Below are 18881 nucleotides of genomic sequence, written 5' to 3' on the forward strand. Positions count from 1 at the left end.
TAACTTCAAAGGCATGTAAGTTTTGCATGTGGCGCCAGCATGCCCTTATTAATCAGCAGCTTGATTTTGATTGCCTCTCCCGATCGAAAACTGCATCTTTTCCGAGTCCAGGCGCATAATTGCGATTCACAACTGGCCGATCGGAAACTTTGACATTTCTAATCGTAACAATGGTCGATTTAACTCACAAATTAGAAAGATATAGTAGGAATCAGGTTTAATTTCTCGCTCAGAAGCCCATTCGAGACTACCCAATCGGATCTTCTACGATTTGAATCAAAATTAGGACGCTGGTGCGAAGCAATGCGGCCTGTGAAATCAATCAAATAAGTAATACCTGAGTATTACCGAATGAACCTTCATTCGCATCATGCGTCTTTTTACTTATTTGACAAAAATTGCTTCGCGCACATATCGGACTGAGAACGTGAGTGGACACCCAGGCCCGTTAGATCACAGGCCGTGGAAATCCACATAACACTTACGATAAAAATGACAAAAGTATTGGATCGTACCTATAAGTCCATCGATTAAAGGCTGTACGTCTATATTGAATCGCGCAGTAGCCCTGAAGTCTGGATCGTAGCCGTTTTTGTGTAGCACTATTTGTGTTACGCATTCTTCAATGAGCTTGTAGTACGCTGGCCTGAAACCGTTGAATGCCTTAGTTTAATTATATCATATATACAGTGTTATTTGTAAATTATCAACAGCCCGTAGGACTATATTACTAAAATCATAAACAACAACTTTTGTTCGACGACAATTAACAAAACAATAAATTTATCAAAAATAAACAATTTTTCCGGATTTAAAACACGTATATTTGTTTTCAGTGAAGATTAAATCGTGCAAAATAGTCGCACTTGTGTTGAATATTTATTTCGTGCAGTTAATTTTTCCACTCGCCCTCCGCATAAAATTAATAAAATAAATGGGTCGTACACAAAAAGGGAAGAAAAAGTGTTCCGGCTACTTCAATTGAATTTATATATATTGTCTAGATTATATTATTTGACCATGAAAACGAATTGTTGGACTTATGTGCTTTAGTCCGCCGACCCTAAATTTATTGTAATTTATTTAAGTTTAGTTTACGTTAGTCATTTACAACAAGTTTTGTAGATTAGTTAAGAGCATATCGCATCATCTTTGTTAATTTGTAAAATTAGTTTAATTAATTTTGTGACTTAGAAAATTATTAAATTAAAATGTGTGGGACTTTCTGTCGCAGGTGGATGACACCTACTAGGAAGTCCCAAGGTTGTGTAGAAACAACTAAAAAACAGAAATAAACTTTCTCTATTTTCATTTTAATAATGTCATCGGATTTCCAGAGTACACAAAGTTTCAAATCAGAGAAGATCCCTAAAAACTAACTGACGAGTAAACTCACCTGATTAAGTCATCGTCTCTGATGAACAGTAAATGCTGCAAAATAGACAGCAAATAAGGCTCAGCGGGAGTGTCTATAACGAGATTCTTGACCAGTTCGAAGCATTCGTTAGCTTCGTTGAAGTCCACTCTGAAAAAAACAAGTCAAATATGTTATAATTATTATAGCATGGAAACACTAAGAAAAATTCATTCGTTCCTGCTGGATTCAACCAGCACCTTAAGGCAATACGTGCTAGACGCCATGCCAATGAACCCACGGAACGCACTAACACATAGATAGATAAAACGTTTATTTGGATCTACAGACACCCATACATAACATAAAAATATGTATTTTAATTTTTTTTAATAGTTTGTTGTACAGGAAAAATACAACAAGTCACAAAGAATACAAGCGAAATTAAAAACAAAAGGTTCTGCTTATTTCTAATAGAAATTTCTTCCTGCAGACCTAAATACAGGACACTATAACTGAAAGAACGGGCACAACAAAACAAGGAAAAAAAATAATATAAAAATAATATAATAATATTAAATTGTTATAAATTATATAAATACTTAGATAAATACATATTTTATAATATAATACCTAAGATTTGGATGGAATAGTATATAAATAATGCTCTCTAACTTTTACTTTAAAAATAGCTAACGATTTACTTACGTCAACAGTAATAGGAAGTGCATTCCAAAGTCTGACCGCATGAACAGTGAAGGAGTGAGAATAGAAACCGGAATTGAAGCATGGAAAAGATAACTGGGACTTAACAAGAGAGCGACAGGGTTTATTCTGGCACCTAAGGAAGCTGAAACGCTCTTTCAGATACCCGGGAGACACAGGGTTATGTAAAATATTGTAAAGAATGGAGACAATATGCAAATTCCTGCGGAGACGGATGGGAAGCCATTTGAGTTGACTGCAGAAATGTGAAATTTGGTCATATTTACGAAGCCCAAAGATGAACCTTATACATAGGTTTTGCAGTCGTTCAAGCGTATTTAGCAGTTCTTCAGTAGCATCCAAATAGCAGGAATCAGCATAGTCTAAGAAGGGCAAAACAGCAGAGTCGCAGTACTGTCTGACACCCAGTTATGTATGTGTGGTGTAGCAGTGCAAAAAAGTCATAACTCAGCGTCCATGTTTGCTCAGGAGCAAACCGCTGATTTTCAGCTACAACCTATATAGTCCCGCGGAAACGGTAACCAGCTAGCTGACGCCATTTTCATGTTGTATAAATTAAACAAATAATAATTTCGAAACTAAATAAATACGGAGGATAATATAAATGTAATAAATGATAATATTTTTTTAGATTTGATTTAACTATGTTAAGAATACAATTAAATTATAAATTGAAATATTAAGAGAGAGCAGAGGAAAAATTCCTAATCTTCGATTTGATTTTAGAGGGGTATATCCACTTTAAAGTTAAAAATAAAATATTATATGAGTACACGATATATTCAAGCTTTATATTATATATTCATTACTCAGAAACATAAAACAATAAAGTTTCCTCGATAGACAAAAATCACGAAATGACCTCAAATTTTCAAATTTTTTCGATTTATCCTCGAAATGCTACAGGTTATTAGGACAAAAATTAGATAATTAATTATATTTAAGCATGATCGACAACTATCACTACGGCTTTTTTTTTAATCCTTTTAGTTTTAGAGTTATTCCGCTAAAACGAATTTGCTACTTTTAATGCGCAAAATTCAACATCTCCTGTCGCATATCACGCGAACTTCAGGCATATATTTGTTTCACGAATTTGGGCGGAGCCAACGTCAAAACTTTTTTGGCATGCTCCCTCTTAAGTGAATATTATATAACAGTCAATTCAATTATAAATAGGTTAGGGGGCCTACCTTAACCTTTCCAAAAACAATCTTATTTCAATGTAAGTTTAAAATAAGCTTAATATAATATTACTCATATTCGTACCATGACAAACCTGTCAACCAAGTAATGTATTATTGCTATAGTGATTGAAAGAACGAATGATTTCCCAATATTGTCTATTCCTTATTAACAATAGAAAAGAAATAACGCTATATGAACTATATAATACCATTCTTTCTTTTTTGGTGTTTCGAATCGTCTTATCGTAGTATAACGTTTAAGTACTTTATGTTATTCACGTAACCCATGTACGTACGTTACGTTACGAGTTACGTTATTTTAAATTATTTTTCCGCATTTTTATGAAGAAAAATAAATAAAACAAGCTGAGTCTTGATAGTCACGCTGTGAATTCTGATCTATAGTCTAATGTCAACTGTTAGTTTCGCCAAGGAGCATATAGATGTCGCTGTCATAATTTTACGAAATAAACATCGCGTATTTTTATTTAACAAGAAATTATTTCCTATGTATAATAATATTAGAACAATTTTACTGTAATATTAAAGTCGCGTCACAGTATGAACTGAGTGACTGATTAATCACAAAGCTGCCAATAAAACACCATAGTTTTAACATTATAATAAGCTTACTTTAAGCGCGTTATGGTACGAAAAGTCAATGTAAGGTTAAAGTAACATTGTTTTGAGAGGTTGTGGTAGGCCCCTTGTTGCTATTACACAACGTTATGTAGGCAATTTTCACCACTTAAGCAAAGCGCGGAATACCCTGTGGAATACCCTGTTTTAAGTGTCTAGAAGACATCTTACGAATTCTTCTACGTGTTTGTTGCAGATCATTGTTTTTGTTTTTAACGACTTTTTTCCGTAACGCCATCTGTGAGAAATTTAATTGTTTCACTCAGAGAGATACCTTTGTAGCTACCATCGCTGACTAGAGATGTCGCTTTAATAACTGTAACTTTTAAGTTTATCAAATGTCACGATGTTTTACTATCATGATTTTTTACCTCACTAGTTCGGAAAGGCATTTTTTCTTATTAGAAATCTGCGCACAAAAGCGTTTCCATGCTAGCGTGGAAAAGGTTTTCAAATTCGAACTTGACGATGGACTGTGGTGCGTCTAACTTTTTCTTTCGGCGAAAAAAGCAAAAAGACACGTTCAACTATGCGATTTGTCGTTACATTATTCATGTAATATAAATCCGTTGGTATATTTTATTCTTATTATTGTTGACATTAAATTGACAATGATAGCTAATTGCGTTTATTAAATTATTGTAATTCGTTGAAGAGCTAACATAATTTCAATAATGACTTAATCACACAAAATAAAAGTACTAGCAAGAATAAAAATTTATGATGTGTAAATTCAGAATGCATCCTAAGATAATCTTTTTCTTTATAATTAAAAAAACAACAGATGTTTTATAGTTCAACTGGTTTTCTTTCATTCACCATTCTCGTGGTTTCGAGCCCTCGCTCGGGATTCTATTTTTGAATCTTACAATCCTTCGCTTGCTCAGGTTTCAATACAGCCTTACATTATCAATAATAATTAATTTCATTGCTCACCTGACGTCATCAAACTTGGCGACGAACTCATCTTGGTCGGCGGCCGCGTGATTGTCGAACACATTGATTTGAATCTTACGTCCGCCCTCTGCGCCTGACCGCAGCTGTTCTGCGCATTACCATTATGTAAATTAGCATAATAAATAAGCAAATATAAAATAATAATATTAATAATAGTTTATTTTCTACATCGAGTATATAACCAGAAATAAAGGCGAAATGTCATTTAATTTGTTTGAAAACTATTCTGCTTTATCATTACTGTGACAACTGCGCTCCGATTGGCTAGCCCGAGTTCGAAACAATTGACGGGTGTTGTCAATGGGTGTCGTCAACTGTTTCCTTCGAATCGACCAGTTAACTTGAGCTTTGCTATAATGGACGAAAATTTCAAAATTACATATTTAATATTTAATTACCGATGAAATGTGATTCCGTTTGTTTTGAAATTAGATGTTTTGCTGTTTTTCCCACACCACCGAATAGAAAAGCACGGCATAGTTAGAGATATTATCTTTATTACAATAAATATAGAATATTTTTTGGAATATACGGAGACGTACACACAGGTCAGTAGTTGGCCTGCCTATGTTACAGTGCAAACGGGAGTTGATATTTATAAGAGCTGTATCGCTAATGTGTTACCAGGAATATATAGTCCTTATTTCGTCTCTATTTCTGGTTATATACTCGATATTTTCTATGACAGTTTAAGCATTGCAATAGGAGTCTCCTTTTAAGCATTGTGATGATTATAACAGGAGACTCCGGTGTTCTTTAACCATAGTTTGTAATACATAAATTGTATCTTAATCGTTTATGAACTATTTAAAAATTTAAACTGAAAAAAATTGTAATTAGAAAGTAAGCTATTTCACTTATATGCTCGTAAAGAACAATGCTCTTTTGGAAACGCAAACATTTTAGTCGCAACCGGTTATAAATTTATAACCATCTAAAAATATGTTATTAAATAATATAAGTTTCATTCATAACACTTTCAAATTTGGAGAAAAAAGATATGAATATTTTAAAATATGTAAAAAGGCATAGTTAATATTTGTTTTTGGTGGTAACTCGACTTACATTTTGATATTTTATTTTAAGCCTCGTTTACGCTTACATGATTTCTTCAATGGTGAGATAATTATGAACGAAAGTTAAAATAATTGTGACACCGATAAGCAATGATCTTCCATATATAAGTCTTCTTTAACTTGAACTTAACTATCAAATTCAAAGTTGTCCGAAAATTCAAGTAGAAATTGTCTCAACATTGCAAAAATGATGTCAAGTGTACATGAGACTTCAAATTAAACTATATTACTTCCTTCGATCCCGCCGGATTCGAACCGACGTTTCCTAGCAAACCGTGCCATACGCTATGCCAACTAAGCTACGGAACGAACCAGCGGACCTCACGAATTTTGCTATGGGCTTGAAAAGAGAGTGTTGATTTAATCAACTTTCTTTAGTTAAAAAATATAAATCCCGAATAATTAGAAACTATATGGAAATACAAATAAAACCCAGTATCTGAGTTTAATAGTCGTCAAATTTTTTTTAGCCGATCCACTGTATAAAACTTGGGCTTTGTTCTTTATATGTTCACCTTTAGGAGTGTATTGACCTATGTAACACCTGTAGAGCATGCAAACTTACCAATCAAATCATTTAGCCCGGTCCTCATAAATTCGCTTCTTAAATGCATTCTGAACTCGAGTTCCTCCGGTTCTGTTATAATGGCGTTCATAAGTTGCATGCAGCCTGTCTGAAATGCGAGTAGCTAAGTTTAAAGGCAGGTATAAGTAAAACAGATATCACACCCCGGTTTCAACACTGACACAACTCAAAAAGGACAAACGTGTCACGTCAATTGATGATTATGTTTGTAATTGAGATTACGTACAGGCGTATGTAATCTCTGTTTTTTCATCATTATAAAAAATAATAATTTATATCTCTCTTTATTGCTTCCAAAATAAACAAAACAAAATTACAAAAACCTTAATAAAAAACAAGTACACCGAAGATACTGAGTAAATATTTTTGGAATTAGAAACTCGCACCCCTCATGGAAGAATGGCATAAGTGCAATTGTGTCAAACATGTTTATTGCTCCATTAGATACAGAAAAATATAACCCACATCCTCTCCAATTGTAGATTAGATACAGAAAAACATAACCCACATCCTGTCCAATTGGAGATTAGATACAGAAAAATGTAACCCACATCCTCCCCAATACGGAAAAATACATTTATGTATACCGGGTGGAAATTTGTAATGCCTCCTGGAGGGAAAGTACTCTAAATACTCTAAATAATTTCCACTTAAAGGAAATATTCCTTTATTTTTTAAAAGAAACAAAACTGCATTCATAGATTTTCGAAAATTTCTAGCAACACGCGGGAATCGAACCCGCTTTAATCTGAAAAAAATGCACCCTGCACTTTTATTGCATCGATCGATAGGGTTCATTATAAGAATAAAATCTCTCTCACAAAATTGGTTAACTAAATGAAAAAAAAAAAGAAATTTTAACGTATTTTAATAAAACGAAAAAAATGGTAATCTAACTAATTAGTTGCTCGAAATGAGCTCCATTTCCTTGGATACACAAATTTGATCTTTTTATTTATGTTAAATTATATATTATATTTTTCTGTATCTAATGGAGTAAATAAACATGTTTGACGTAATTCCGTCACAAATTTTTTTCACATTAAAACTGCCGTCGTGGCTGAACGCTTGCAATGCTGATCTGCCACGCAGAGGTCCCAGGTTCTATTCCCAGGCCGGGAGAAATATTTCTATGGCCTACATTTATTTCTCTCGTGAGTTTTGGGTGTAACTTGTGGTTGTCTATGTGTGTGTCCATGGCACCCACAGCACAGGGTCTCCCTAGGGGCTACGTTGAGTGCGTGCGTTGTTATTATTATTAGTATAAATTAATCGGAGATATACGCGTCCTCTCGTTTCGAGAATTTTGATAGGAGTGACGACGGAAAGAACCAACGTAAGAATAGGGAAGGAAAAGGGAATTTAAGAACGATTCACAAAGTAAAAAGGTTCATGCAAAGGTGAGATGACATATCGACTGTGAACTGGCAACCGTTACTCTCTCAATTTTGACAACTTTACATTGACTTTACAGGTGAAGAAAAAAATTGCTTGCGTCATTTATATACCATCTGGTTTATTAAATAAAACTACGTAGTGTATGTGTAATGAAAATATTTAAAAATTACGTATTTTTATTTAATAAATCAGATGCTACATAAATGACACAAACAATTTTTTTCTTCACCTGTAAAGTTAATGTAAAGTTGTCAAAATTGAGAAAGTACCGGTTGCCAGTTCATTCGATATGTTCTTTATTTATTTATTTATTCATGGAAAACCAACGGCTTCAACCATTTAATAAAATCTGTTATTTGTTCTTCGATTAAATTCCCGGCCGATCACTCGTCAATGAAATTACAGGCACTTTTAAAATTGTCTCAGGGTGACAGGCGCAATGGCAGTGCCTCTCGGATCTTTGAGATTTAAAGCTTTGAGTGGCACTGCAACTGTTATAGACAGGCGTGTCGCTTGCCATCAGGCGCACAACTTTTCGTCCCGTCACTCAGTATCTCAAACACAAAACAACATGGGTTAAATAGATTGAAAATAAATAGAATTTCTAATTACCTTCAAACTTTCCGGTGCTTTGGCCTCTAGACCTTCTATGATGGGTAGTAGTCGAGGCTTCTGATGCGACTCGCCTGCGATAGTGATCGCCTCCAGGACCTTCTCGTGACCGTTGGGGATCAGACATATTGCTGCTAATACCTGGAATATAGAAAAAATGGATGAAAAGATTGTGGCCGTATGTCTATTTTTATATATGGCCATCGATCAAAGTTGCGATCTGTTGAAAAATATCGACAGAACTTCGTTATATTAACTAAACTAACACCACGTGTTTAAGTTGAATTTTTTTCGACTTTAAAGCGTGAAACACACAGAGAACGGGTGTGGGTCCGGCGCGTGTCGGGCGCGTGTCGGGTGCGAGTCGGGTGCGAGGCGAGTGGACAAGCGGATGCGGGATCCGACCTGCGTCCTTGCGATATTGCTAGCCCTGGTGCTAGACTGTACATGGAATTTTATTTCTTATGCGGACAGGTTGTACCTTAGCGGCCTCCAAAGCAATATGAGGTTTTCTCGCATCGAGACTTCTCGCCAGAACGGGTAGCGCCTCGCGGCAGTCGAACATCGATCGGATGCCAACTGTGTTGTTCAAAATGGCGGAAATGCATCGTATGCATTCATGTTGCACGCGGTCGTAGCGGGAGTCACTGAAACTATAAAAAAGAAATAATTAATATGATCATCAATATACATCAATATGATCACTCCATGTGAGTAACGAGCTTTGCAGAATAAAACTGAGAAATGCTATATTCACGTGTTATGCTGATTTCGGTGAATTCAAAACTTTAAAACGCTCCTCTGTAAACTTGGCAATTTCGACATACGATACTTTACGTAGGAGGGGTCGATATGTGAAGTGACTCGGACCCAGAATAGTACATTTCGAACAGAGACTCTATTAGAAGCCCAAAGTCGAAGCCTGAGGGCTTTCGGAGTCGAGGTTCGTAATTCCCGTACCGCCTGTGAAATATGCAATGTTTTTCATTACACTTGCACGCAAATAGTATGATTGCATGCAGGCTAACCTGACTATAATGCCCCAAGTAAAACCCTCGGACCTTTTTTTTCACAACACCATGGTCGTATAATATTTTTTTTTTTTTTTTCAAAATGTCACATGAACAAGTCGTGCTATCCATAACAATTGCACTATCCTCAGAGCTTTAAATCGCAAAGATCTGAGGGGCAGTACCACTGCACCCGTCACCCTGAGACATAAGTCAACATGTCCCATGTGCCTGTAATTTCACCAGTACCCTTACCTTTCAAAACCGGAAATAGGTAAGTATCGCCTGACAAGTCACCGGATATCATGAGTGTTGTGTGTCGGTCTAGTAAACAACCCCAGTGCACCAATAAACAATGAAGACCAAGTGCGGATAGCCAGAAAAACTCGCACTCATAGAAGATGTTGACAACCGCCTCTTCAGTCCCTTCCAGACCATGGCCGTTGCAACACGTCACAACACACGTAACATATTGTTTCGACTCTTATACTTTAATCTGTCTATTATAATTTAATAAACCATATCACAAAGGCGCTCTTTTTAGTACTCGCTAGTGAACTGAAAATATTTCATTATAATTCTGTACACAGAAAAAAGAATGTCGTATTTTTACTAATTAAAAAAAATATATCGTCGCCTTACTTTCTTAAACTCGTATCTTTAAGCACAAAGTTACTGAAATAAAAAAAATGGGTTGTACATACAAATTTCGCAGGTTGATTTCACATCACATTTCCTTCATATTTACACACTAGCTGCCTCCGTGGCCAAATGGTTACCATTTCCCGGACTGCCAAGCAGAGGTCCCAGGTACGGTTCCCGGGCCGGGAGATATATTTGCACGGCCTACATTTATTTCTCTCGTAAGTTTGGGTGTAATTTGTGCTTGTCCATGTGTGTGTCCATGGCTACCGCGACACAGGGTTTCCCTAGTGCGGGGCTATGTTGAGTGTGTGCGTTATTATTATTATTATTATTAACCTATTCTTAAAGTAATGCATCCAAATTAACACCCTTGATAAGAAATTTAAAATAAATAGAAAGTTTTGCCATCCTGAATAATCACTCTTTATATTATCGAGTTTCAGAAAGCAAGGCATCGATGGTAGAGCTCTAAGGGTCGTATTCCAAGAACTCTACTCAATACTCAAGTCAGGACTTGAGTATTGCAGTGAGCACTGAAAATCATACTCAAGTGCTTGCCATTAGGGTCGTATTTCCAGTGCTTGAAATCATACTCAAGTCTGCTCAAATCCTGACTTGAGCATTGAGTAGAGTTATGGAATACGACCCTGAATTTTATATTTAAAAACAGTTAGTTAACGTGTCCGACTTATCACAACTTACCTTAATGATGCATAGCTGAATATCATTAAACAATTTCAATATAATAAAACTGAGTTAATGTTTTTTTAAGATATCTCAAAAAAAAAAAAAAATTTTTCACGTAACCGCGTTTCGATCAGCGGACGGCAGCGTTCCTCAAACACTCTACTGCTTCCTGATTGGTTAAATTGGTCTTGCAACCGGGCCCGGCAAATAAGCGGTATTTGGCCACATCTTTTTTTTATTATGTAGCATTTGTTTGGCTTTCTTTTGATTTTGTTGCCACGGATTGATACATTATATTTATCATGTACAAATATGTACGTGTTCTCTGTTAATGCATACTTACCGATAATATCCAAAACCACTGAAGGCATGTAAAGCAAAAACGAATAATAAAAAATGTACATGCAAAATAAAGATAACATTTTTGGGCACAAAATGAACATGTGTGGTAGTACTAACGTGACCATACGTTCCGCTTTGAACGGGACAGTCTCGCGTTTGAGTTTCGTGTCCCGCTGTTCCCGAAATACTTAAAAACGTCCCGCAATGACAAAATAGGACACACGTCACAATAAATTTAAAAAAATAAGCCTTGCCGCCCTCGCCTTTTAGTTGTGGGTCCGTATTGCGCGTGCATTGTTATTGGCGGGAATGAATCGGTGGCGTGATATGCCGTGTAACGGATTTAAAAACTAAACCTCACACATTAAACCAAAGTTCATCCGGAAAATATATAGACAAATATTCGACGCCTCCTACGTAAAGTATCGTATGTCGAAATTGCCAAGTTTACAGGGGAGTGTTTTAAAGTTCTCCGTTTCATTCGGCAAAGCTTGTTACTCACCTAGAGTGATCATCTAATAGATCATCTAACCGATATCTAGGATTTTATGATACTCAACGTATGTAACGAGATTTACCGAATAAAAGTGAGAAATCTAAAGTCACGTGTTATGCTTATTTCAGTGAATTCAGAACTTTAAAAGGCTCCCCTCTAAACTTGGCAATTCTGACATACGATACTTTACGTGGGAGGGGTCGATATATCACACAAGATTAGTTCTTTTTAACCGACTTCAAAAAAAAAGGAGGTGGTTCCCAATTTGACTGTTTTTTTTATGTATGTTACTAGATAACTCATTTGTGAACCGATTTTGATGATTCTTTTTTGTTGGAGGGTACCTCAGTATTGGTCCCATTTAAATTTGAAGAAAATATTCCACCTCTAAGGGTGGCAAACATGGGGATGAATTCGGTTTCGGAAAAATAAAAAATATAATGGTCACGTTAGGTAGGTAATAATAATAAAGAAGACTGCTAATCTCCATAACACAGATGATAACTCTGAAAAAGGTCAAAATCAGGAGTGCAGACATACAAGAAGATTGGGTGAGAGAGAAAAAGAGAGATACAACAAAGAGAGACAAGATGTACTTACTTGGAATAACAAACGTTGAGCGTATTAAGCAAGCTGACAATGCCTTTAGTTCCAAACTCTTGAATCCAAGACAATGGGTTGTTTGTCAGCGCTATCCTCAGATTCTCTAAGCAACTGTGAAGTTTGCCGACGGATAATTCTGGCTGGTTCAAATAGTGGACGTAATCGGCGGGCTTTTCGAATTTTGATCTGCCTTCCTGGAAAAGAAAAATTATTTATCACCTCACTAGCTCGGAAAGGCTTCCTTTCCCATTAGAAAATTATTATAGCAAAGATCGAAACACTAAGAAAAATTCATTCAATTCGGTTGGATTTGAACCAGCACCCTCAGGCAATACGTGCCAGATGCTCTGCCAATGAATCCGCGGAACGCACCAGCAGATCTTATGAACTCTTCTACGAGTTTTTTTCAGATCCTTGTTTTTGTTTTTTAACGACTTTTTTACCGTAGCGCCCTCTGTGAGAAATTTATTTAGGTACTTTTATAGCTACCATCGCTGACTAGAGATGTCGCTTTAATAACTGTAATGTTTAAGGTTATCGAATGTCATGTTGTTTTTCTACCAAGATCAATTATTTTTCACCTACCTAGCTCGGAAAGGCAAAACATATTGACACGTTCAACTACGCGATTTGTCGTACATTATTTGTATAATATAAATCCGTCTTATTATTGTTGACATTAAATTGATAACGATAACTAATTTTGTTTATTAAAACTGTTTTTTTATAGTTCAACCATTTTTCTTTTATCTACCATTTTCCCCGCTATAGTGAGGCGAAAAATTGTGTGTTTCGCTCGGCAGCAAACTTGTTTTGCATCTCGTGACTTGAACGTTTTTTAATCTTAGAATCCTTCGCTTGCTCAGGCTTCAATACAAGCACGCGCTCACAACTTTGCAGCCTTAACAAATAACTATATTATATAACATTCAAAATGAAAGCACGGGAGTTAAAAACTATATTCTCAGCTTTATCAGCCCTACCAAGACTAAATAACGATATGTTTTTTAAATTTAAATTTAAATACCAGGGTTCAAAATGATAAAGATATATATTTTAATCATTGATTTACAATTATATGGACGTCGGGTCCGCGCTAAAAAGTGTCCGCACTTGTAAGGCGCTAAAATCGTATACAGAGCGCGACACTCCGCTTTAGTCTTCATTTGTTCTACTGACAGCGCGATACTGCGATGACATTACAATTTAAATTTCGAATAGGTTGACTTGGGACATTTTTTTCGTGGTTTTTGTACTAGACCCGTCGTCCATTTATTTGTAAGTCAATGATTTTAATTGATAATAATTATGATAATTATCCCTAATTAATTGACAGTACTTTAACCATCGAGTATATAACCAGAAATAGAGACGAAATAAGGGCCATCCATATCTGGCAACTCATCAGGCAAATGGGCCTTATATCAGTTTTAAATATCAAGTCTCGTTTGTACTGAAATGACGAATTAGAAAACTGAATTAGTACAGCGCCAACAACTGACCTGTGTGTACGTCTCCGTATATTCCAAAAATATTCTGTATTTACTGTAATAAACGTAATATCTCTAACAATGGGGGGCTGTTCCATTCGATGGTGCAAGAAAAACAGCAAAACATCTAATTACAAAACAAACGGAATCACATTTCATTGGTAATTAAATGTGTAATTTTGGTGCCGTAAGTGAAACAATTGACGACACCCGTCAACTGTTTCGCATTCGGGCTGGCCAATCGGAGCACAGTTGTGGCCGTAATGATTTGGCAGAATAGTTTTCAAACAAATTAAATAACATTTCGTCTCTATTTCTAGTTATATACTCGATGACTTAAACAGTACTACATACAAAAATCTCAGTAATTTTTTGTCCTAATGTTTATATGTATATAGATTCAATTTAGCCGAATCTAAATTCACACCTAGCTCTCGTCGCACCAAAGTAGTGGTATTTCCGAAACCAAGATTGGAATTGTTTAGAAATGGCTTCGCAGTTAAAATATATTCATCTAATTCCTTGTACGCGTTAAAGTTGAACAAAAAGATACATTTTTCTTTATATTATCTCCGTTCAACCATTTATTTAACATTTGACAGCTCGAATTCTAATCAATTAATTAGTGATGTCCTAATGCGTTTCTGATTAGATTTTTTTATAACAATCGATTTTATTTATGAAGTTTAAATCGTGAATTTGAGCGGGTTCAAAAAAGAAGATATTGTCTGACTGGGATCGTGATCTTGCGTTTGATAATTTGTGTACCTACTCAAGAATTAATAATTAATGTTAATGAGGTTTCAAGCGATGATTCCCGTCCATGTGGAAAGCAATTCGACGATTCATTATAATAAACAATAAACATTTATTATAATTATTTATAATTTATTTCATTTCATCATCATTTATTAGACAGGTTCCAAAATTTATCAACTTGAACAATCTTCGTTACATAATCTGTTGGCTCGATAAATATCGGAGCTAAAGAGCACGTCGCTTCACTAAAACTAAAAAATAAAAGAGTCCAGGTAGTATTGCATTTTTTGTCTTTGGTTGTATGTCAATAACTACGGAACTTCGGAGGCATGCAAATGTAAAAAATTGAATAAAAATGGTTCGACGGAGAATAAAGTAAAAAATATTGTAATTGATGTTATTTATTACTCAGTAAATTAATTTTTTAATGATAAAGATATCAATGTAAATTATTAATGACTATTTTACGATCTAATGTATGTAAATGAAAACAAAATTCTTAATTATATTGACCTAGAATTAATGTTGAATTGTTCGTATTTATTTATTTTAATTTTTTAAACATGCATTATTTAATGTTTTGTTAATAATATAAATATTATAAATTCAAATGTTTTAAATTGCAATGCCCCAACAAAGTTTTTGTACTGTCACTGAGATAGTTTTTAAGATCAATTTTACACAAATTGTATGCAGTAATAATGGATAAATAAACAAATGAAAATATAAAATGATCAATATAAATCATTAAATTTGTCAGTACGTTGGGGATATTTCTCTACGGAAAAGCAGTAAGCGGCAACTGTACAGAAAGCCCGTAGTCGGTTTTTAACAGACTTTCAAAAAGTAGGAGGTTCTCAATTCGGCTGTATGGTTTTTTTGTATGTTTTTGTTTGCGGATCGATTTTGATGATTCTTTTTTATTGGAAAGAGGGTACCTCGGTAGTGGTCCCAAACTAGGGGATGGATGGTGGATGGCAAACTAGGGGATGAATGACTTTTAAGGAAGAAGGGAAACAAACCTGTGCGTTAACAAATTTGTAAGCGACGAGCATTTTCTTCTTCTGATCCCTGGAGTATTTTCTCAGGGGTGCCTTCTTCTCCTCGCTGAGATTCATGTCCGACTGAAAAGGAAGATAACAATGGATTCAATAAACATACCATTAAAGTAATTCTTAATCTAAACTAATAAAAAAAAGTTCAAGGCGACTGACATCATGGCAGTACATTTACTGAAATATTTTGTATGCCCGTAAAAATATATGAAATTATGACATTGAGAAAGAAGACATCCACAATATTAAGATTAGAATTTAAAACTTACATTAAAAGTATTTTAATGGAAAAGTCATATTACAAAATTTAAGACTCCGTGTTAGATAAAAATGTATGGAAAAACGACATGCGCTAGATTCCGAACAAATATGATTCAAAGTGTATTCCATAGCATACTTAGCATATTTGAAAAGAGCAAATCCGTAGAATTTCTTGCTCGTTCTTCTCAGGGAAGTCAGCACAGTGAACGAGATTAAAAAATAACGTTTTCAAGTGTGCGTACTAATATGCGTATCATTGTGTGTTACAAACTTATTTATAAATTACCGCTTACTAATAAGGGTAGATGGCGTTAATCCTAATTAAAATACAATAATAGCCGACAGTATACATAAAAATCTGTGAAACAAGCGCCATCTAGTTGATTTGTTTGTTATCACTAGAATATAATAAAACGTTATATATTGCAGCTCGTCAGTACGTGTTTTAGTAACAGTAGAGCTCCTTGTGAAAGAGTCCGTCCAGGGTAATACTGCCACCTTACCTATGTCAAGCAGTAATGTCAGCATTACTGTGTTCCGGTTTTGAAGGGTAAGGGTGCTGGTGAAATTACAGCATATGGGACTTATCAACTTATGTTTCAGGGTGATGGAGGCAGTTGCAGTGCCACACCCCGGACACTCCATACATCGGTCGAAAATTAATTATGATAATAATCCCTTTAATGGACAGTACTTTTACCACCGAGTATACAATGAGAAATAGAGACGAAATAAGGGCCATCCATCTCTGGCAAGGCAAATGGTCCTAATGTCACTTTTAAATATCAACTCGTTTTTCGTTTTAAATATCAATTGACGGATGTCGTAAATTGTTTCACTTTAAATCGACCTGTTTAACTTAAGCTTGGCTATAATGGACGAAAATTGAAAAATAACTTTTAATTAATTACCGATGAAATGTGATTGCGTTTGTTTTGTAATCAGATGTTTTGCTGTTTTTCCCATACCACCGAATGGAACATCCCCTCATAGTTAGAGTATTATCTTTATTACAATAACTACCGAATATTTTTGTACGTACACACAGGTCAGTTGTAGGCGCTGTACTATTTCAGCTTGTTGATATTTAAAAGTGATATCAGTACCATTCGACTGATGAGTTGCCAAGGATGGATGGCCCTTATTTCGTCTCTATTTTTGAATATATACTCGATGGGTCCATGCAAGGTAGGTGTATAATCTATAAATAGTTTTAAAAAGAATTGCCAATTTAAAATCGAGTCTTACAAGCATCTCCTCGAACCGCCTCTGCAGCTGGTTGTCGTCCAGAGCATCGATGTTGCTGGTGTATTGCGCGGCGGCGGACTCGTCTTCTTCGGGGCGAGGGTCCGTGCGTGGCACCGTGTCGTACCCCCGCTCCGGCCCGCCGCCTTTCTTTGGCCTTCCGAACCATGTGTCCAGCTGGGGAGCAAAGAGTGTTATAGCGAGTCGTAAAGAAAAAAAACTTTCAATTGTGTTTGGTATTACATAAAATCAAATTCGATTTATTGCTCTGTTGTCATGTCCACGTAAGTAAAAAAAAATACTGTTACTTTAGTAAATTTTTAATACATTCTAATTAATATTCATAAATTTTCTTAGAAATTTTATCATCAAAACGTGTTTATTTCCAGATTTTTTGTATTTCTTGGGCCATTTTTGTAACAATAAATTAATCGTTAAATTGGCCATACATCATTTTTGTTAGACAAAGGTTAAAACGGAGCAGAGGAAAAATTCCTAATCTTCGATTTGATTTTAGAGGGGTATATCCATTTTAAAGTTAAAAATAAAATATTGTATGAGTAACTACACGATATATTGAAGCATAGACATTAATCATAAACATAAAACAATAAAGTTTCCTCGATAGATAAAAATCACGAAATGACCTCTAATTTTCACATTTTTTCGATTCATCTTCGAAATGCTACAGGTTATTAGGACAAAAATTAGATAATTAATTATATTTATGCATGATCGAGAACTGTCACTACGGATTTTTTAAATCCCTTTAGTTTTAGAGTTATTCCGCTAAAACGAATTTGGTACTTTTAATGCGCAAAATTCAACATCTCCAGTCGCATGTCACGCGAACTTCAGGCATATATTTGTTTCACAAAGGAGATCCGCCAAAATGACCCCAGGCCCGGCGCCAAAATAATGTAACTCAGTTTTTAGAGTAAAAATAGCAATAATATTATACAGTTTCGGTATTGCTAAATTCACATGCTAACATAGTTTTTTTGCCTGTTGAATTTTCATAGGCGCTTTATGAAAAATTCTATTTATTAGAGAAGCGTCGTCCTTTTTAGTTCATTAACATTGTAATAAATAATTATGGCATATAAGCATGTATATCAATCATATTATATAAACATATTTCATTTGCAGTTATATTTTTATTTAGAAAAAAAAAATAGTATAAACTTCCCATAAATAAATAGAAGAATCAAGTCAAATGTTTTAGTTTTAGCTTTTTGTTTGTATTATATAATGATAAATATATCAACATTCGCATAAAGGTACAACAACAAATACGTTCAAACAAATAATTTAAAAAAAGTATATTTGTATTGTTATATTATCGCTTTACGCGACTTTACTTAATGGCCGCATGACCTTCAAGCAATCGGCAAAGAAAGGATGAACACGCACGGATGAACGCACCTGTGACGTGAGGGCACAACTGGATACATCTTATTGTCTCGCTCACATATAATGGTTTAGAGGGAGAAACACGCAGACGCCCGCTTTGCTTTGGCGTGCTCTGCTCACGCGCAGTCCTACGCTAACGTTTGTTGTGTTGTGTACTGTGAACTGTGCGATACCTTACCTTGATCTTTATTTTACTTTGTTTAACCCTCCCGGACTTTTGATTTTCTTGTGAAATGGCAGACGTTTGTATTTTGTGTACACGATCATTACGGCAACGTCGTAGACATTTCATCGTTTACAGTACAGTACATACATGCTTATACGCCATAATGACTAATTA

The 18881-nt window shown here is 35.1% G+C and overlaps 1 protein-coding gene across 1 annotated transcript in view; it reads right to left on the bottom strand.

Annotated features, from left to right (window-relative positions):
* LOC113232156 (protein diaphanous) overlaps positions 1-18869 on the bottom strand; it is a 52644-nt gene extending 33775 nt beyond the window's left edge. The window contains exons 1-10 of the mRNA XM_026466794.1: positions 18855-18869; positions 17132-17305; positions 15590-15691; positions 12316-12512; positions 9017-9188; positions 8536-8676; positions 6505-6613; positions 4843-4951; positions 1397-1525; positions 516-646 (exon numbers count right to left, since the gene is read on the bottom strand). Coding sequence (XP_026322579.1) covers positions 516-646; positions 1397-1525; positions 4843-4951; positions 6505-6613; positions 8536-8676; positions 9017-9188; positions 12316-12512; positions 15590-15691; positions 17132-17305; positions 18855-18869 — 1279 coding nt within the window. The remainder of the gene's footprint in view (positions 1-515; positions 647-1396; positions 1526-4842; positions 4952-6504; positions 6614-8535; positions 8677-9016; positions 9189-12315; positions 12513-15589; positions 15692-17131; positions 17306-18854) is intronic.
* Between the last annotated feature and the right edge of the window lie 12 nt (positions 18870-18881).

The sequence above is a fragment of the Hyposmocoma kahamanoa genome, unplaced genomic scaffold (genome assembly GCF_003589595.1).
Source record: "Hyposmocoma kahamanoa isolate Upper Pololo Valley unplaced genomic scaffold, ASM358959v1 67, whole genome shotgun sequence".
NCBI lineage: Eukaryota > Metazoa > Arthropoda > Insecta > Lepidoptera > Cosmopterigidae > Hyposmocoma > Hyposmocoma kahamanoa.